Raw genomic sequence first — 18,064 nt, 5'->3', positions numbered from 1 at the left:
ATCTATGTTTTGTAATTTGAATGATAACCAGGTATTACTAATACCGTATTGTTATTATAAGCGCTAACACAGACAGACTATTGTTAGCCGCGCTGTGATCACAAGTCTGTGTACAATATCAACATGATCGACCAGCGAGGTGTTTCCTCGCTTCTTTGATCCCTGTAAGTTTATTGTAGATCATATATCATGCATCTGACCTGGACGGAAGAAGTCTAAAGACATATTCTGACAAGTTGATACACCTCGACAACCATTTAGGCCCTGGAAATGGCAAGAACAACATGAAAAAACGCTTGGGTGTATAGCTCGGTTGGTAGAGCGGCCGTGCCAGCAACTTGAGGGTTGCAGGTTCGATCCCCGCTTCCGCCATCCTAGTCACTGCCGTTGTGTCCTTGGGCAAGACACTTTACCCACCTGCTCCCAGTGCCACCCACACTGGTTTAAAAAATGTAACTTAGATATTGGGTTTCACTATGTAAAGCGCTTTGAGTCACTAGAGAAAAAGCGCTATATAGATATAGTTCAATTCAATTGGGTCCCCCCCCTACCCCGTTTCTTTATGAGGATTATAGTCATTCTTCATCTAAATTGGAATATATGAACATCTTAGAAGTCAACATCCTAATGGCAGCGGACATTAATCAGTAAGTGATGTGTTATTATGTTTGTTGGGTCTTATTAAGTCTGCAATGAGTAGTAATCAGTGATGAATAAAAAAAAAATTAAACGTGATGCATTTTTTAAATTAATACCCCGAGTATGCTTAAAATTATCAAAATATTTATCCATCAATTTCCTTCCGCTTATCCGAGGTCGTTTCGCGGGTGCAGCTGCCTAAGCAGAGAAGCCCAGACTTCCGTCTCCCCAGCCACGTCGTCCAGCTCCTCCCGGGGGATCTCGAGGAGACATAGTCTTTCCAACGTGTCCGGGGTCATCCCCTTGGTCTCCTGCTGGTAGGACGTGCCCCATACACCTCCCTAGGGTGGCTTACGGGTGGCATCCTGACCAAATGCCCAAACCATCTCATCTGGCTCCTCTCGATGTGGAGGAGCAGCGGCTCTACTCTGAACTCCTCCCGGATGACAAAGCTTCTCACCCTATCTCTTAAAGGGAGAGACCCACCACCTGGCGGAGGAAACTCATTTTGGCCGCTTGTAGCCGTGATCTTGGCTTTTCGGTCATAACCCCAAGCTCATGCCCATAGGTGAGGATGGGAACGTAGATCGACCGGTAAATTGAGAGCTTTGCCTTCCGGCTCCGCTCCTTCTTCACCACAACGGATTGATACAGCTTCCGCATTACTGAAGACGCCACACCGATCCGCCTGTCGATCTTGCGATCAACTCTTCCCTCACTAGTGAACAAGACTTTAAGGTACTTGAACTCCTCCACTTGGGGCAAGATCTCCTCCCCAACCCGCAGATGGCACTCCACCCTTTCCTGGGCGAGAACCATGGACTCGGACAAAATATGTAAATATTAAAATGTTATTATATATGTAACCATTACTACATTACATGTATACTTACATCATGTAGAAAAAACCTAAATAGAGGTGTTTGGATGTTTTTAAGGGCTTTATAGGCAGAATACTTGCATGGGCTCAATTGTAAGCAGACTTTTGATAGCCTTTATCTACATCCATCGTCATGTCTCTGAGTATGATTGTGAACGGTTGACAAAATTCCCCCAAAATTGTAGTTCCCCTTTAAAGGGGACTCAGATGATTTTCTTCTTTAGTAACCTATAAATGTTGATTAAAATATTGGATTCTTGTGTAACAATGCCAAAGCCTCATAAAGTTCTTGTATTTGTGGGTGTGAACTTGCACACAGTTGTGGACCCTTTTGAACAACCTCTTTTTAAACAGAGAATCTGTTGTGTCATATATGCCTTCTTGTCACACGACCTCCCGGCCGCTCTGATGTTTTCCAATTAACTTGATTAATTTGTCTACAACTTTTTTTAGGGGACTGTTTAGTCATTGCAAAGTTGAAATAGCCTCTAAAAATTGCTGCTAAAAGATAGTGCCATTACAACTTAGTTTGAGAAAACAAAGAGAAAGCAGGATAAAGTATTATTTTCATCTAATCGTGGCAAATTCACATTAAGATTTTTTATGCATTATCTTGTAATGATTCGAAATTGTCCAGGTGTAACTAATGTTGTGACTAGGGATTCACGATAAATCAACAGATGAAACGAGACAATAACTATAAAGGCTTATCTGCTTATCTTCCACCACCTGCTCCATTTACACCAACAAATGCTCCTCAAACTGCCCTGTATGGTCACATATTTGTGATGTCACGATATTGCGTGTGCGGCCTGTTGTGTGCAGAGAAAAGCATCATGATACCGAAGTCACCAGTGTGGTCTTTCATCGTTTAGGTTCATCTATAGCAGGGGTGTCAAACTCAAATACAAAGTGGGCCAATATTTAAAACTGAGCAAAGCCGCGGGCCAAGGTTGAAACAATTAAACTTTTAATAGGGACCCAAACAAGTTTTACATTGAATATTGAACAAGCAAGACTTACATAACTTTATAGTGACATGCAAAATCGAGTTTAAAATAATAATAATAATAATTAGAAAATATCAATGGCATATCAAATAATATTTAAATAAAAATGTAATGCCTCTTTTCTATTTGCAGCCTTTTGAGGTAATTATCAAAATAAACTTTTTCCACAGGCTAATATATTTGAAAATAAAATAACAATAATGAATGAATCAAACATTCAAGCCTTGCAGTAGCAAGAGAGTGCATGAATAAAACGTTAATTATTGCTCAGTTTGCTACACTGATTTACTTTAACACTGAATATGGAACAAGCAACGCTTATATAATTTAATAGTGCTAAATCAATTTTCAAAAAACAAACGAAAAAACATCAATGGTATATTAAATAGAATTTTAATAAAAAATGTAATGCCTTTTTTCTATTTGCAGCCTTCTGAGGTAAATATCAACATTAACTTTTTTCACAGGCTAATAGATTTGAAAATAAAATAAATATGAGGTGGATGGGGTTGCGGGGGTGGGGTTTGGTGGTAGCAGGGGGTGTGTATTGTAGCGTCCCGGAAGACTTAGTGCTGCAAGGGGTTCTGGGTAGTTGTTCTGTTGAGTTTATGTTGTGTTACGGTGCGGATGTTCTCCCGAAATGTCATTGTTTGTCATTCTTGTTTGGTGTGGGTTCACAGTGTGGCGCATATCTGTAACAGTGTTAAAGTTGTTTATACGACCACCCTCAGTGTGACCTGTATGGCTGTTGACCAAGTATGCCTTGCATTCACTTGTGTGTTTACAAGCTGCATATATTATGTGACTTGGCCGACACGCTGTTTGTATGAAGGAAAAGCAGACGTGACGACAGGTTGTAGAGAACGCGAAAGGCACGCCCCCAATGTTGTTGTCCGGGTGGAAATCGGGAGAAATTTGGGAGAATGGTTGCCCCAGGAGATTTTTGGGAGGGGCACTGAAATTTGGGAGTCTCCCGGGAAAATCGGGATGGTTGGCAAGTATGAGTATTGGCGGTTAATGCGGTGTTACAGCGGCACCACCGCTGTATAATACCGGCGGGCCAGCTCTAATGTTAATTTTATATTGCCTCAAGGGTCAAATGAAATTACACGGGCCAGAGTTTGACACCCATGATCTATAGGGAACTCCTCCACACATGAAACGCTTGCAGAAAAACTCAGAAAGCACATTAAAAATATAACAGTGGAGCAAAATTTACACCAAAACATTATCTAGACCACAAGAAAGTGTGTTAAATGTAATTGTAATCATTATTGTTCCCTTTTAATGTATTTAAATACAGTATGTTTCATCTTTTAGATCCTGCTTATGAGACTCCAAAACCTTCATTCTGTGATTCACTAAAACTAAATATTTGCAAATCTGCCTCCTGCTCTTTTGATAGATGGTCCTGGGAGGCACCTGCTATGGAAAAAAATGCATTTAGTTGTTGAAAAGAAGCCAATTTTCTTCTTAATTACTGTCGAGGTACCAACCCACCTCAACTGGTTGGCGCTGTCACTCCTTGCCCACCCCCTCACTTTGAGGTCCCTTCTTGCATGCCTGCATGTGTGTGGTCTCGTTCTGTTTGGTGTGCAACACAATATAATTTTATACACAGCAGTATTTAAATGTAATTCCTCCTTGAGGGGGTGGGATTTGTGCATGCGCTATGATCTGGCGATTCAGTGAAAATAAAATAAAATTGACATAATGATATACTGACTGAAATACTGACGTGATTACATTGTGCATATATTTTCGAATGAATGACAATACTGCACAGCATATACATGTATTTGGTTGTGTGATACTGTCAAAAGCTATGTATAATTTTAGAGAAAATGATTTAACATGTCTTAAAGGAAGAAATACTGTAGCTGCATTGATGTACTGGTAGTGTGTACTGTGACAGTAACACATGGTGATCTGTTAACCCAACATTCGTTATCTCGTGGTTTCAGGTGTACGGTGCTGCCATACAGTTTTATGAGCCCTACCCACAAGAGTGTCTGACTGATCAACAGTGCTCCCAGCTGGGCCTTCTTAACTCTGATCCCCATAAATCCTACCCCTGCAACAGCCCAGCTGATGTCACAAACATCACAACTTCCACCACCTGCTCCATTTACACCAACAAATGCATCTGCCTGCTTTCTCACTGGCCCTTCTTCGATGCTTTTCGCAAGTTCCTCACCTTCCTGTACCGCTATTCCATTTCTGGCCCGCATGCCCTACCCATTGAAAAGTGAGATCTACTAAATATTTATCCACTATATCCATTTGTGTTTAAGAAACATTGTTTTCTATTTTTAAAGCAGACCCTCCAGGATTTTGCAATTTTTCAATCGCAGTAATCAAATTTGTCCCCGAGCAGCACTTAAATATGCATGTCTAACTAGTCAAATGTGCCCCTGCAGTGGCCTTCAATGTCCACCCACATTACCACTTAAATTGACTGATTTCAATGATTATAATCTTTCCCTCTCTTATTTACCAAATCACAACTAGAGATCATACTCAACACTTCCTCATTGTTCTCAACAAAATCAGGGATAATGACCGTGCAATGTGTTTGTACGTAAACAAAGATTTTCCATCAACAAGTACTTTATACTTGGGCAAAATCAGCGTAAGACAAGCTATAGCTTTCAAAATAAAAGTATACCAATAAAATAACATGGTTACGCCCAGTCACGTGTAAAAATGCCTGCAGTTGAAACATGCGACGGGCCCCTGATGTCAGACCCGTAGACAGATTATGGTTCTGTAAAGGACACAGAAATGTTAAAGGCCTACTGAAATTAGATTTTCTTTTTTAAACGGGGATAGCAAGTCCATACTATGTGTCATACTTGATCATTTCGCGATATTGCCATATTTTTGCTGAAAGGATTTAGTAGAGAACATCAACGATAAAGTTCGTAACTTTTAGTCGCTAATAAAAAAGCCTTGCCTGTACCGGAAGTAGCAGACGATGTGCGCGTGACGTCACTGGGTGTAGAGCTCCTCACATCTGAACATTGTTTACAATCATAGCCACCAGCAGCTAGAGCAATTCGGACCGAGCAAGCGACACTTTTTCCATTAATTTGAGCGAGGAAGAAAGATTCGTGGATGAGGATAGTGAGAGTAAAGGACTAGAAGAAATAAAAATTACAAAAAAGACGAGGGCAAGAGCGATTCAGATGTTATTAGACACATTTACTAGGATAACTCTGGAAAATCCCTTATCTACTTATTGTGTTACTAGTGTTTTAGTGAGATTAAATAGTCATACCTGAAAGTCGGAGGGGGTTTGGTGACTGCCAGTGTCTCTGAGAGAAGCCATGGAGGAGCCAAAAGAAGTCGCAGCTGCCTCTTTGACAGCAGCAGGAGGAACGACACAAGCTCCGCTCATGTTTACAGTAAGAGCCGACTTATTACCACAATTTTCTCACCGAAACCTGCCGGGTGACATGTGGTAGAGAACCATGTTCGCTTGACCGCTCTGTTCCATAGTAAAGCTTCACCTTCGGGAATGTAAACAAGGAAACACCAGCTGTGTTTGTGTTGCTAGAGGCAGCTGCAATACACCGCTTTCCACCAACATCTTTCTTATTTGTAGTCTCCATTATTAATTGAACAAATTGAAAAAGATTCAGCAACACAGATGTCCAGAATACTGTGTAATTATGCGATAAAAACAGACTACTTTTAGCCGTAATCGGTGCTGGGAGAACATGTCCGCCGCCACCGGTGACGTCACGCGCACGCGTCATACGTGTCGTCATTCCGCGGCGTTTTCAACAGGATACCTCGCGGGAAATTTAAGATTGCAATTTAGTAAACTTAACCGGCCGTATTGGCATGTGTTGAGATGTAAAGATTTCATCATTGATGTATAAACTATCAGACGGTAGTATTGGGTTTCAGTAGGCCTTTAAGACAGACAGCAATTAGTTTGTCTGACTAAAGACAAGAAAGGTTACCTGCTTTACCAACTGACTCACTGACATGGGAATGAGTCCGGGTGGTCAAATGGAGATGCCGTACCACACACCGCATGAATGTTTGTTTAAAAAGTATCTTAAATACAAATAAATACTGAATGTGACCAGGTAACTAAAGACTAACAATTTCATAAAATCACAAGCTGATGCAATGTTTTTTTTTAAAGGCCTAAACATGGCAACTTTTGCGCAACTTTTTAATAGCTATTGCGAAATCAGGCAAAATCCTTGAGGGACTGTTTAAGGTAACATATCAATTACATTAAATTACAGTATGACAGTACAATACCTTACTTTGATGTCACATAACTAAAATTATTATTAAAAAACAAAATCACCTTTTTTTGCCCAAGGGGGGAAAAAACTGAATTTGTTTGCTATGAGCTTGAGTAGAGTTGGCCACCAAAAATGTGTTGAAAAACTATGGTACTAAAATATAAGTCTAGGTTAGGACACCCCTTTAGTTTGTGTAATTTTTAGCTGTGATATTAAAATTATAATTGATATACTGTGTGTACATCTGTTGTCTATGGTGATTGTATTAACAGAAACTACCTCCTGCTGTTTTTAGACTCATATGTTGTTGATTATTTTTTCCAGGCACATTTCTCATTTCATGCACAAAGTTCCTTTCCCTTCCTCTCAGAGGCCTCGCATCCTGGTGCAGGTAAGCTTTGCTTGTGAAAGTTGTCATGCTGTAAAAAACAGGGTGCATGTTACAACTGGAGAAAAAAAAAACGATAAAAGAAATACTTACAGTCATTTATCATTGTTAGCATTATTATTGTTTTAACATTTTGCCTTTTACACAGCTTTCCCCTCATGACAGCCTTATGTTGAGCCAGCCGGTGTCGTCTCCTTTACCACTCAGGTATAATTGTCCACACAACAATTGTGGTGATATTTTTTGTGCTAACAGTAAACACATCCTCTAAATAACTCGAAGAACAGCGATTTTTCATATATTTACAATCTTACGATTTGTATTCATAATTGTGTGTATTTGTTTTTTTGTTTTTTTAGTGGTGGACGATTTTCCACGTTGCTGCAGAATCTTGGACCAGTGAATGCTGTCACCCTTCTGGTGTTTGCTGTCACTGAACAGAAGATTCTAGTCCATTCATTACGACCTGCCGTACTTACCAGCGTTACAGAAGCTTTGGTATCTGTAAGTAGTAGTTTGCTACATTCTGATGGACTAAGTGGTATTGTGACTTGTCTATTTATCCCATCTTTGCAATGCATCTAATGTAACTACTGTAGTGTGTGCTTCTTTTATATTTAATTTCATGAAAACAAAATACATTTTGTCGCTGCTTTGAAATAAATGCCTTTATTTTCTGTACCTTCAGATGATCTTTCCCTTCCACTGGCCCTGTCCATATATTCCTCTGTGCCCACTGGCACTGGCTGATGTGTTGAGTGCTCCATGCCCATTCATTGTAGGAGTGGACTCTCGCTACTTTGAACTTTATGACCCTCCACCAGACGTGAGCTGCGTGGACCTGGACACAAACACCATATTCCAGTGAGTAAACCCTAATACTTCCCTAAGTGCTTCCCTATTCATATACTGACGCTTAGTGAGGAGTTAGTGAGGAGAATTATCTTATCAGTTAATTTTCCTATCTAGCATCATTGGGAGCAAAAGCCAACCAATTTTTGTTAATTTTTCCTTGTAAAAAAAATGTTGTCCGATGACTGCCGAAGTTAAGATATTGAAACCAAGCCCACTAAACGGAAATGGACCGCTAAAAAACAAATATTTTGAGTTTGAGTCAATATAGAAACAAAATTTGACTTGCATCAAGTTGTAAAACTTTTAATAATTAATAGGGATTTAACGGTATCAAAATCTCACGGTACGATATCACAGTACTAAGGCCACAGTACGATATTATTGTGGTATACAGTGGGGCAAAAAAGTTTTTTGTCAGCCGCCGATTGTGCAAGTTCTCCCACTTAAAATAACAACAGAGGTCTGTAATTTTCATCATAGGTACACTTCAACTGTGAGAAAAAAAATGTGAAAAAAAATCCAGGAATTCACATTGTAGGAATTTTAAAGAATTTATTTGTAAATTATGGTGGAAAATAAGTACTTGGTCAACAATTCAAAGCTCTCACTGATGGAAGGAGGTTTTGTCTCAAAATCTCACTATACATGGCCCCATTCATTCTTTCCTTAACACGGATCAATCGTCCTGTCCCCTTAGCAGAAAAACAGCCCCTAAGCATGATGTTTCCACCCCCATGCTTCACAGTAGATATGGTGTTCTTGGGATGCAACTCAGTATTCTTTTTCTTCCAAACACGACGAGTTGAGTTTATACCAAAATGGATACATGGATGATACAGCAGAGGATTGGGAGAATGTCATGTGGTCAGATGAAACCAAAATAGAACTTTTTGGTATAAACTTAACTCGTCGTGTTTGGAGGAAGAAGAATACTGAGTTGCATCCCAAGAACATCATACCTGCTGTGAAGCATGGGGGTGGAAACATCATGCTTTGGGGCTGTTTTTCTGCTAAGGGGACAGGACGATTGATCCGTGTTAAGGAAGGAATGAATGGGGCCATGTATCATGAGATTTTCAGCCAAACCTCCTTCCATCAATGAGAGCTTTGAATGGTTGACCAAATACTTATTTTCCACCATAATTTACAAATAAATTCTTTAAAATTCCTACAATGTGAATTCCTGGATTTTTTTTCACATTCTGTCTCTCACAGTTGAAGTGTACCTATGATGAAAATTACAGACCTCTGTCATCATTTTAAGTGGGAGAACTTGCCCAATCGGTGGCTGACTAAATCCTTTTTTGCCCCACTGTATATCCAAAAAAAGACTTAAAAATGCTATAGTGTTTAAAATTAAGTGCCAGGAATATTTAGGATTAACTTACTTACTGTAATTGAACCCAAACATAATGATAAAATGTTGTAATCATATTTGTTACGACAAACATGTATTTTGCAAGGAGTTCCACTCAAATAAATATGAAAACTTTCAGTTGAGTGTTTTTGAAGTGACAATGCAAACATCCAGTGTAAAACAACACTGTTCCGTTCCAATTTGTGTCTTTCAACTTTTAGTTTCTGAGAAGCAGTGTCCTACATAGTGAACATGTTTATATCACTAAGGAAAATGCTGTTTGAACAGAAAAGTTAACTTAAATTGTCACTCTTATCAGGCTTGTGAAATGTCCGCAAAAATGCAGAAATCTGCGTTATTATACATAAAAAATGTTGTGGCAAAATATCACTTTATTTTTTCAATGAAATATCAAAAAAATACAATGAAAACAAAATTTGTTAAACGCTCGCCTCAGCCGCAGGTGCTCGCTGTTCCTCCTGACTAAACGCCACATGGAATTGCAGGACAGGGAGACCCTCACGGAAGGGCTGGGCGATACGGCAAAAGAAATGATCAAAATTAATTTTCCATACCATCCGATCTTGATTAATATCACTTTTAAATTTTTATGAAAGGCGGATCGTCCCGTTCAGGATTATACAGAGTACCGTTGCATCCCTACCATTTACTAATGCAGTATCTTGTAACATACATTTCCGACATGTTTGATCGAGGTAACATGCTAACACTTTCATTTTTTTCACATCTGTGAGTGTGCTTACTAGAGGTGAAACGGTACAGGTAACCCACGCAGCCATCTGTACTTTAGTTTTAGGGCCACGGTTTAACTTCTTTTTCCGTACGTTTTCTGGGGGAGAAAGATAAAAACTTTTTTTCGTCTTAGTTCTTTAGTTTTTTTGCTTGTTATCACAAGCAGTCTGCAGTAAACAAAGTGTCATTGGTGTACTGATTACTATAAGATTTATTTCAAGTTAACGTTTACTAAACAACACTTTTAAATGGCAAATTCTTATTTATATTCTTTAATTACTACCGTGCTTTTATCACCAGTGCTTTGGCAAATGGCAAGCGGTAACCCAGATTGTGGATTTTTTTCAAAAGCCAAATACTGCAGCTTATATTTAATAAAAGTACATTAAAGGCCTACTGAAACCCACTATTATCGACCACACAGTCTGATAGTTTATACATCAATGATGAAATATTAACATTGCAACACATGCCAATACGGCCTTTTTAGTTTACTAAATTGCAATTTTAAATTTCCCGCGAGTTTCTTGTTGAAAACTGCGCGGAATGATGACGCGTACGCGTGACGTCACGGACTGTAAAGAAATATTAGCGCTGCACGAAACACGGTTAAAAGTCGTCTCTGTTTATGGCGTAATTACACAGTATTCTGGACATCTGTGTTGCTGAATCTTTTGCAATTTGTTCATTTATTAATGGAGACTATAAAGAACAAGGCTGTTGGTGGAAAGCGGTGGATTGCAGCTGTCATTAGCACTGAGACACAGCCGGTTTTTCTTTGTTTGTTGTGAAGCTTTAACACAGAACGGTCAAGCGAACATGTTTTCTCTACGTCAACCAGCATGTTTTTGGATGGGGAAATTGTGATTTATATCTTACCGGAGAAATCATTGGATTATTCGTCGTCCTGCAGCAGCTGTTTAAAAGGCAGCTGTGAGCTTGGCTCCTCGGCTTCTCTCTGAGACACTTCGTGTTCACCGCAGCCATCCGACCTCGAGGTATGTCTTTACAATCTTTAAAATCTCACTAAAACACTATTAAAACAATAAGCAGATTAGGGATCTTCCAGAATTATCATAGTAAATGTTTCTAATTACATCTGAAACGCTCACACTGCCTCCGCCCGGAGCCGTCGCTTTTTTTATTTTTTTTTTTTCTAGTCCTTCACTATCAATATCCTAATTCACGAATCTTTCATCCTCGCTCAATTTAATGGGGAAAATGTCGCTTCCTCGGTAAGAATTGCTCATACTGCTGGTGGCTCCCATTAAAAACAATGTGAATATGTGTGGAGCCCTACAACTCGTGACATCACGCGTACATACTTCCGGTAAAGGCAGGGGTTTTCTATTAGCGACCAAAAATTGCGAACTTTATCGTCGATGTTCTCTACTAAATCCTTTCAGCAAAAATATGGCAATATCGCGAAATGATCAAGTATGACACATAGAATGGCCCTGCTATCCCCGTTTAAATAAGAAAATCTCATTTCAGTAGGCCTTTAAAGTGCAATTCCGACCAACGCTTAAGCGCCCGAAAAAAACTACACATCAAGCTTTTGTTTGATACCATCAAGTGTCACAGCATTATTGTGAAGATTTTGAAACCGAAATACTGCAGTATTTACAATCCCGCTACATTTGTTAATAACTATCGTTCACAAAGTCAGAACCAGACCTAAAGTCTGAAGATATTCAGGCGTGTGGTGTCCTAAAAATTGGAGTCTTTGAGGAAAATAAGAGTTCAGTTCTGAGTGGATATACTTTCACAGCCAAAGAGTAGTGTGCTTATATGTGGAAAGTAAAGAGCAAACGGCAAAAAATGTATAGTGAAAGACATTGTCGATACAATTACTCATCATTTGTTTCAACAGTAGGCCTATGCATGCACATTGCACATGTGTTCGTTGTATTTGGTTGTTGGAACAGTTTAAATTAAAAAAAAGAATACAACTTCAAAAAAATTTCAGTTCTCTTATGTTTTGCAATTCCAGACAACTTGGCCCTTTGGATAGTAAAAGTTAGCGATCCCTGGTCCATCCATCCATCCATCGCGGGGTCAGCAGCCTAAGCAGGGAAGCCGAGACTTCCCTCTCCCCAGCCACTTCGTCTAGCTCTTCCCGGGGGATCCCGAGGCGTTCCCAGGCTAGCCGGGAGACATAGTCTTCCCAAATTGTCCTGGGTCTTCCCCGTGGCCTCCTACCGGTTGGACGTGCCCGAAACACCTCCCTCGGGAGGCGTTCGGGTGGCATCCTGACCAGATGCCCGAACCACCTCATCTGGCTCCTCTCGATGTGGAGGAGCAGCGGCTTTACCTTAAGTTCCTCCTGGATGACAGAGCTTCTCACCCTATCTCTAAGGGAGAGCCCCGCCACACGGCGGAGGAAACTCATTTCGGCCGCTTGTACCCGTGATCTTATCCTTTCGGTCATGACCCAAAGCTCATGACCATAGGTGAGGATGGGAACGTAGATCGACCGGTAAATTGAGAGCTTTGCCTTCCGGCTCAGCTCCTTCTTCACCACAACGGATCGGTACAACGTCCGCATTACTGAAGACGCCGCACCGATCCGCCTGTCGATCTCACGATCAACTCTTCCCCCACTCGTGAACAAGACTCCTAGGTACCTGAACTCCTCCACTTGGGGCAGGGTCTCCTTCCCAACCCGGAGATGGCACTCCACCCTTTTCCGGTAGAGAACCATGGACTCGGATTTGGAGGTGCTGATTCTCATTCCGGCCGCTTCACACTCAGCTGCGAACCGATCCAGTGAGAGCTGAAGATCCCGGCCAGATGAAGCCAACAGGACCACATCGTCTGCAAAAAGCAGAGACCTAATCCCGCGGCCACCAAACCGGAACCCCTCAATGCCTTGACTGCGCCTATAAATTTTGTCCATAAAAGTTATGAACAGAATCGGTGACAAAGGGCAACCTTGGCGGAGTCCAACCCTCACTGGAAACGTGTCCGACTTACTGCCAGTAATGCGGACCAAGCTCTGACACTGATCGTACAGGGATCGGACTGCTATAATAAGAAAGTCCGATACCCCATACTCTCTGAGCACTCCCCACAGGACTTCCCGAGGGACACGGTCGAATGCCTTCTCCAAGTCCACAAAGCACCTGTAGACTGGTTGGGCAAACTCCCATGCACCCTCAAGAACCCTGGTATAAATGTTAAAATGCTGCTCCTAATACTGCTTTCTTCAGACTCTCCATACCAGTGGTTTTCAAAGTGGGAGGCATCTGGGGGCCGTAGAGCAGGTGTGAGATGGGGAGTCTTTGGAAACCTTGCGTCATTGAAAACAGTAGTTACACATTAATAAGCCCACAAGACGGCAACCAGGTGACCAAGCTTCACAGCTGGGTTGTAGTTCTAAGGACTGTCATCCCTTTTTCTCAACAGAGAAGTAGAAACACTGTTTGTTGACAAGAATATCCTTAAAGATTTATAAAATATATCAGGACATCTTGGAAAGAGACCTGCAATGTTATATTTTTTCAACTCCCTTGCTACTGTGCGTTATAACTATTTCACATAATTACTCCCAATGAAGAATATTCATTAATGGTTAGTCATGGGTTCAATCCCGGGCTCGGGATCTTTCTGTGTGGAGTTTGCATGTTTTCCCCGTGACTGCGTAGGTTCCCTGCGGGTATTCCTCCCACCTCCAGAGACATGCACCTGGGGATAGGTTGATTGGCAACACTAAATTGGCCCTAGTGTGTGAATGAGAGTGTGAATGTTGTCTGTCTATCTGTGTTGGCCCTGCGATGAGGTGGCGACTTGTCCAGGGTGTAAATCCTTCCGCCCCAATGTAGCTGAGATAGGCTCCAGCAACCCCAAAAGGGACAAACGGTAGAAAATGGATGGATGGGTTGAATTCTTGCATCTAATCACTAAAGCATTAAAAGTTAAGTAAAACATAAAATATGGTGGAATTTTATTGTTCCCATTGTTTTTTTAAGAGTATAATATATTTTTTATTTTTTTGTTATAATCTAAATAATATTACGTATAATGACCCGATACAGTATGGTCTTTACATCAATAACTTAGTGTCAATAGTATGTTGTTCCATTTCCATTTTTTCCCTGCAGCCAACTGACTAAATCATTTACTTATTTTAAAGGGGACCTATTATGCAAAACAAATGTTTCTTACCTATTGGTACCCTTTTTGTGTATTTGGGATCTGCTTAGTTCCCGAAAATTTGGTTCGATCCTTTGCTTCTGCTATGCACGTAACGTCCCTTGTGTCCTTGGGCAAGACACTTCACCCTTGCTCCTGATGGTTTTTGGTTAGGGCCTTGCATGGCAGCTCCTGCCATCAGTGTGTGAATCTGCTTGTGAATAGGTGAATGTTAAAGAGCGCCTTGAGTACCTTGACGGTTGAAAAGCGTTATACAAGTGTCACTCGTTTACTATTAGTGATTTCAGCTGCTATTTCTATATATGGTATAAGTTTACCCAAAGTTATTAGCGCGAGTCCGTCCTGTAGTCAGTAAGCTTTTTCTTTTTTGCTATCCTCTTGTTGTGGGGCAGACTGGCTCAGACTTGCACCATTCTTCGCTGTCCCCATTTCTTATACAAATTAGCGCAGTGGTTCTCAACCTTTTTTCAGTGATGTACCCCTTGTGAACATTTTTTTAATTCAAGTACCCCCTAATCACAGCAAAGCATTTTTGGTTGAAAAAAAGAGACAAAGAAGTAAAATACAGCACTATTTCATCAGTTTCTGATTTATTAAATTGTATGGCAGTGCAAAATATTGCTCACTTGTATTGGTCTTTCTTGAACTGTTTGGAAAAAAAGGTATAAAAATAACTAAAAACTTGTTGAAAAAAAAACAAGTGATTCAATTATAAATAAAGATTTCTACACATAGAAGTAATCATCAACTTAAAGTGCCCTCTTTGGGGATTGTAATAGAGATCCATCTGGATTCATGACTTAATTCTAAACATTTCTTCACAAAGAAAGAAAAATGTTTAACATCAATATTTATGGAACAATCTATCTGTCAACACTGAATATTGCATTGTTGCATTTCTTTTCACAGTTTTGGAACTTACATTCATATTTTGTTGAAGTATTATTCAATAAATATATTTCTCAAGGATTTTTGAATTGTTATTTTAAGAATATTTTAAAAAAATCTCATGTACCCCTTGGCATACCTTCAAGTACCCCCAGGGGTACGTGTACCCCCATTTGAGAACCACGGAATTGGCGTATAGTTCAAACTTCTATCCGTCAGTAGACTAACTATGGAAGCGCTAAAAACTACAACAAAAATGACGGGGAGAAGGCACTGTCAGCGGAGCCACGTAAATAAGACCGCTCACAAAACGGTACATCCTGAAGAGATGGTCGGAAAGCAGCTTGAAAGTGGTCTTTAAAACATAATCCATGCAATATTTTGACCAAAGAACCACCATTACATGTTCAGTAGACCACAAGGAAGTGTTTAAAAAAATCATAATATGACCCCTTTAAGATGAAAAGCTGTGTTACGATTATTATGGTAAGCTAGACTAGGTTCACATAATGCTTGGCGGTTTTCACAGTTCTGACGCTACGGTGGTAAGAACTTACCAGGCCCAACTGCACTGCATATTTTTTCTGGCCCATCAACCCTTCCAGAGCTAAGTTTATGTTTCTACTTTTCCAGTAATGAAGATAAGCGAGCCCTCACATGGAAGATCTTACCAAAGAAAGCTTGTAAAATCTTAATGAATGTGCTGAACACGCTTTACCAGCAACTTGTTGATGGTGAGTACTGACTGAGCATATTTAATTAACAACTGAATGATTTCATTGTTGATATAGGAAATGTTTTGCTTAAACCCTTAAACATATTTTTTCGTATTTCCTTTATATGGCGATGTTTTCTAGTGAACTACTGTAACTAAATGACTTGTATGATGCAACTTCCTGTGGAACATGGGACTTGTGGAACATTACGAATTTTCACAAATATGTAAATAAATAATCATTTTGAAGGATTTAAATTATTGTATGTCAATGTAACGTCCTTTAAAATGTTAAGGAAGAGTGCAGGTACAGGCAGTAAATGCTATTTTTCCAGGATTTAAGGCAGTTTAAAATGATCTTTTAAATTCATAAACATGGAATCAGATTCATGTGCAGGACACTTAGCTTTCAAATTTGTTTTATCGTACAGTAAATGTTTGTGCATTTATATATTTGATTTCCTGGTGTTTGGTGAATTGGCTTTCACACAAATATTTGTTGCAACTATTAAACTGTAGAATTTAAATAACTTAAACTTAAATGAGTTTTTTAAATCTCAACTGAAAAGTAATGTATGTCAGACATTTCTTTTTCAAGAGAAAAATTGTAACTTATGGTGTTAATTATATGCTTCAGATAGCCTCTATACTAAGTACAAAGAAAAATAATTTTGATAAACATATTGAACCTTTTTTTTTTTTGGAAATTAGTTAATCTCAATCATCTCCTCGGTGGACCATACATAACTTAACTATTTATCTATGAGAACTTTAGATTATTGTGTATAAGTTTACGTCTTATATTTATGTATTTATTAATTGTTTTACTTATTGTATATTAATACATTTACTCTTTTATTTATTCACTGTTGTGGTACAAATAGAGAACAAACAAATAGGATAAAACTGCTATGATACGAAAAGGGGTGGAATTGAATAAGGTCTGTTTCTTCCTACTCCTTTTCGGACATGCTGTAATGAAACAACTGGAAATATGTCATGTATTGTAATTTTATTGTATGCATGTTAGAAATAAACTGAAACGGACTGACTGACTATTTGAAATAAAACACTACCTACTGTAAAACAAAAATTACAAGTGTTTTATTATCCATGCTTCAGAAGGTACTGTTTGTTTGTCTGCAGGTCAGCACCAGTCTGACACTTTGCCTGAGTTGACCATCAGTGATGTGTCAGAGTTGAGCTGTGGGAAGAGTCTCAATACTGTGAATCTGGAGATCCAGGAAGCCTTTTTGCGCTTCATGGCAGCCATTTTAAAAGGCTACCGTTCCTTTCTGAGACCTATTACCCAGGCGCCATCTGAGAAAGCAACAGATGCCAGCTCACTTTTTGACTTGCAAGGTATGGAAAATAATTAAATGCATGTGTGCAACAGAGCCCAGTCATAGAACGACTGACTGTAATGCAAACATTCATGCAGGTTCTTCGTTATATGTATAAGATACAGTGACTCATAACACTCAAAAATTCAAATAGTGGTAAACTATATACCAAATACCAGAGTTTTAAACATTTATCAGAAGAAAGGTTTATGGGAGCATTACAAACAATAACATACATTAGAATAGAATGGAATAGAATAAAATAGAAAAACATTGTTAAACTATATACCAAATACCAGAGTTTTAAACATTTATCAGAAGAAAGGTTTATGGGAGCATTACAAACAATAACATACAATAGAATAGAATAGAATAGAAAGTACTTTATTGATTCCTGGGGGAAATTCAGCTTGAATTAGATGAATGAATTAGACGCAATAAGTGTTTGTCTTAAAATTTGGGGGGAGTTTTATTTTACACAATGAGAAAATATCAACAAAGAAATCCAGAAAAAGTATCTATCAAATAAAGCTTATAAATAATTTAGTAAAATAAGTGTTTGCAAACATGATTTAGCACTTAGAGGCGAAACACAAACCGGTAACAGGGTACGTGTGGTTGGTCGCCAGAGTTGCACACGTCTTTAAGAGTAATTTTGGTCCACTCCATTTGACAATCTCCAAAAATCCTGAAGGATTTGAGGCTGTCACTTGGCAACTTAAACTTTCAACTCCCTCCTCCTAGTTTCAGTTGGATTAAGACCTAGACCAGGGTGATGGGTCAAATGCAGAGAATAATTTCGCCACACCTATT

General features: G+C 39.4%; 1 protein-coding gene across 4 annotated transcripts in view; it reads left to right on the top strand.

Moving 5' to 3' along the window:
* The window catches only part of LOC133543197 (C-myc promoter-binding protein-like), a 146,683-nt gene that overhangs the window by 51,508 nt on the left and 77,111 nt on the right, over window positions 1-18,064 (top strand). For all 4 annotated transcript variants that reach the window (XM_061887712.1, XM_061887710.1, XM_061887711.1 and 1 more), the window contains exons 6-12: window positions 4,494-4,777; window positions 7,122-7,188; window positions 7,334-7,392; window positions 7,545-7,689; window positions 7,874-8,049; window positions 15,827-15,927; window positions 17,055-17,270. In XM_061887712.1, coding sequence (XP_061743696.1) covers window positions 4,494-4,777; window positions 7,122-7,188; window positions 7,334-7,392; window positions 7,545-7,689; window positions 7,874-8,049; window positions 15,827-15,927; window positions 17,055-17,270 — 1,048 coding nt within the window. The remainder of the gene's footprint in view (window positions 1-4,493; window positions 4,778-7,121; window positions 7,189-7,333; window positions 7,393-7,544; window positions 7,690-7,873; window positions 8,050-15,826; window positions 15,928-17,054; window positions 17,271-18,064) is intronic.

Source organism: Nerophis ophidion, linkage group LG25, assembly GCF_033978795.1.
Source record: "Nerophis ophidion isolate RoL-2023_Sa linkage group LG25, RoL_Noph_v1.0, whole genome shotgun sequence".
Lineage (NCBI taxonomy): Eukaryota > Metazoa > Chordata > Actinopteri > Syngnathiformes > Syngnathidae > Nerophis > Nerophis ophidion.
This window is presented reverse-complemented; position numbering and strand designations above follow the sequence as displayed.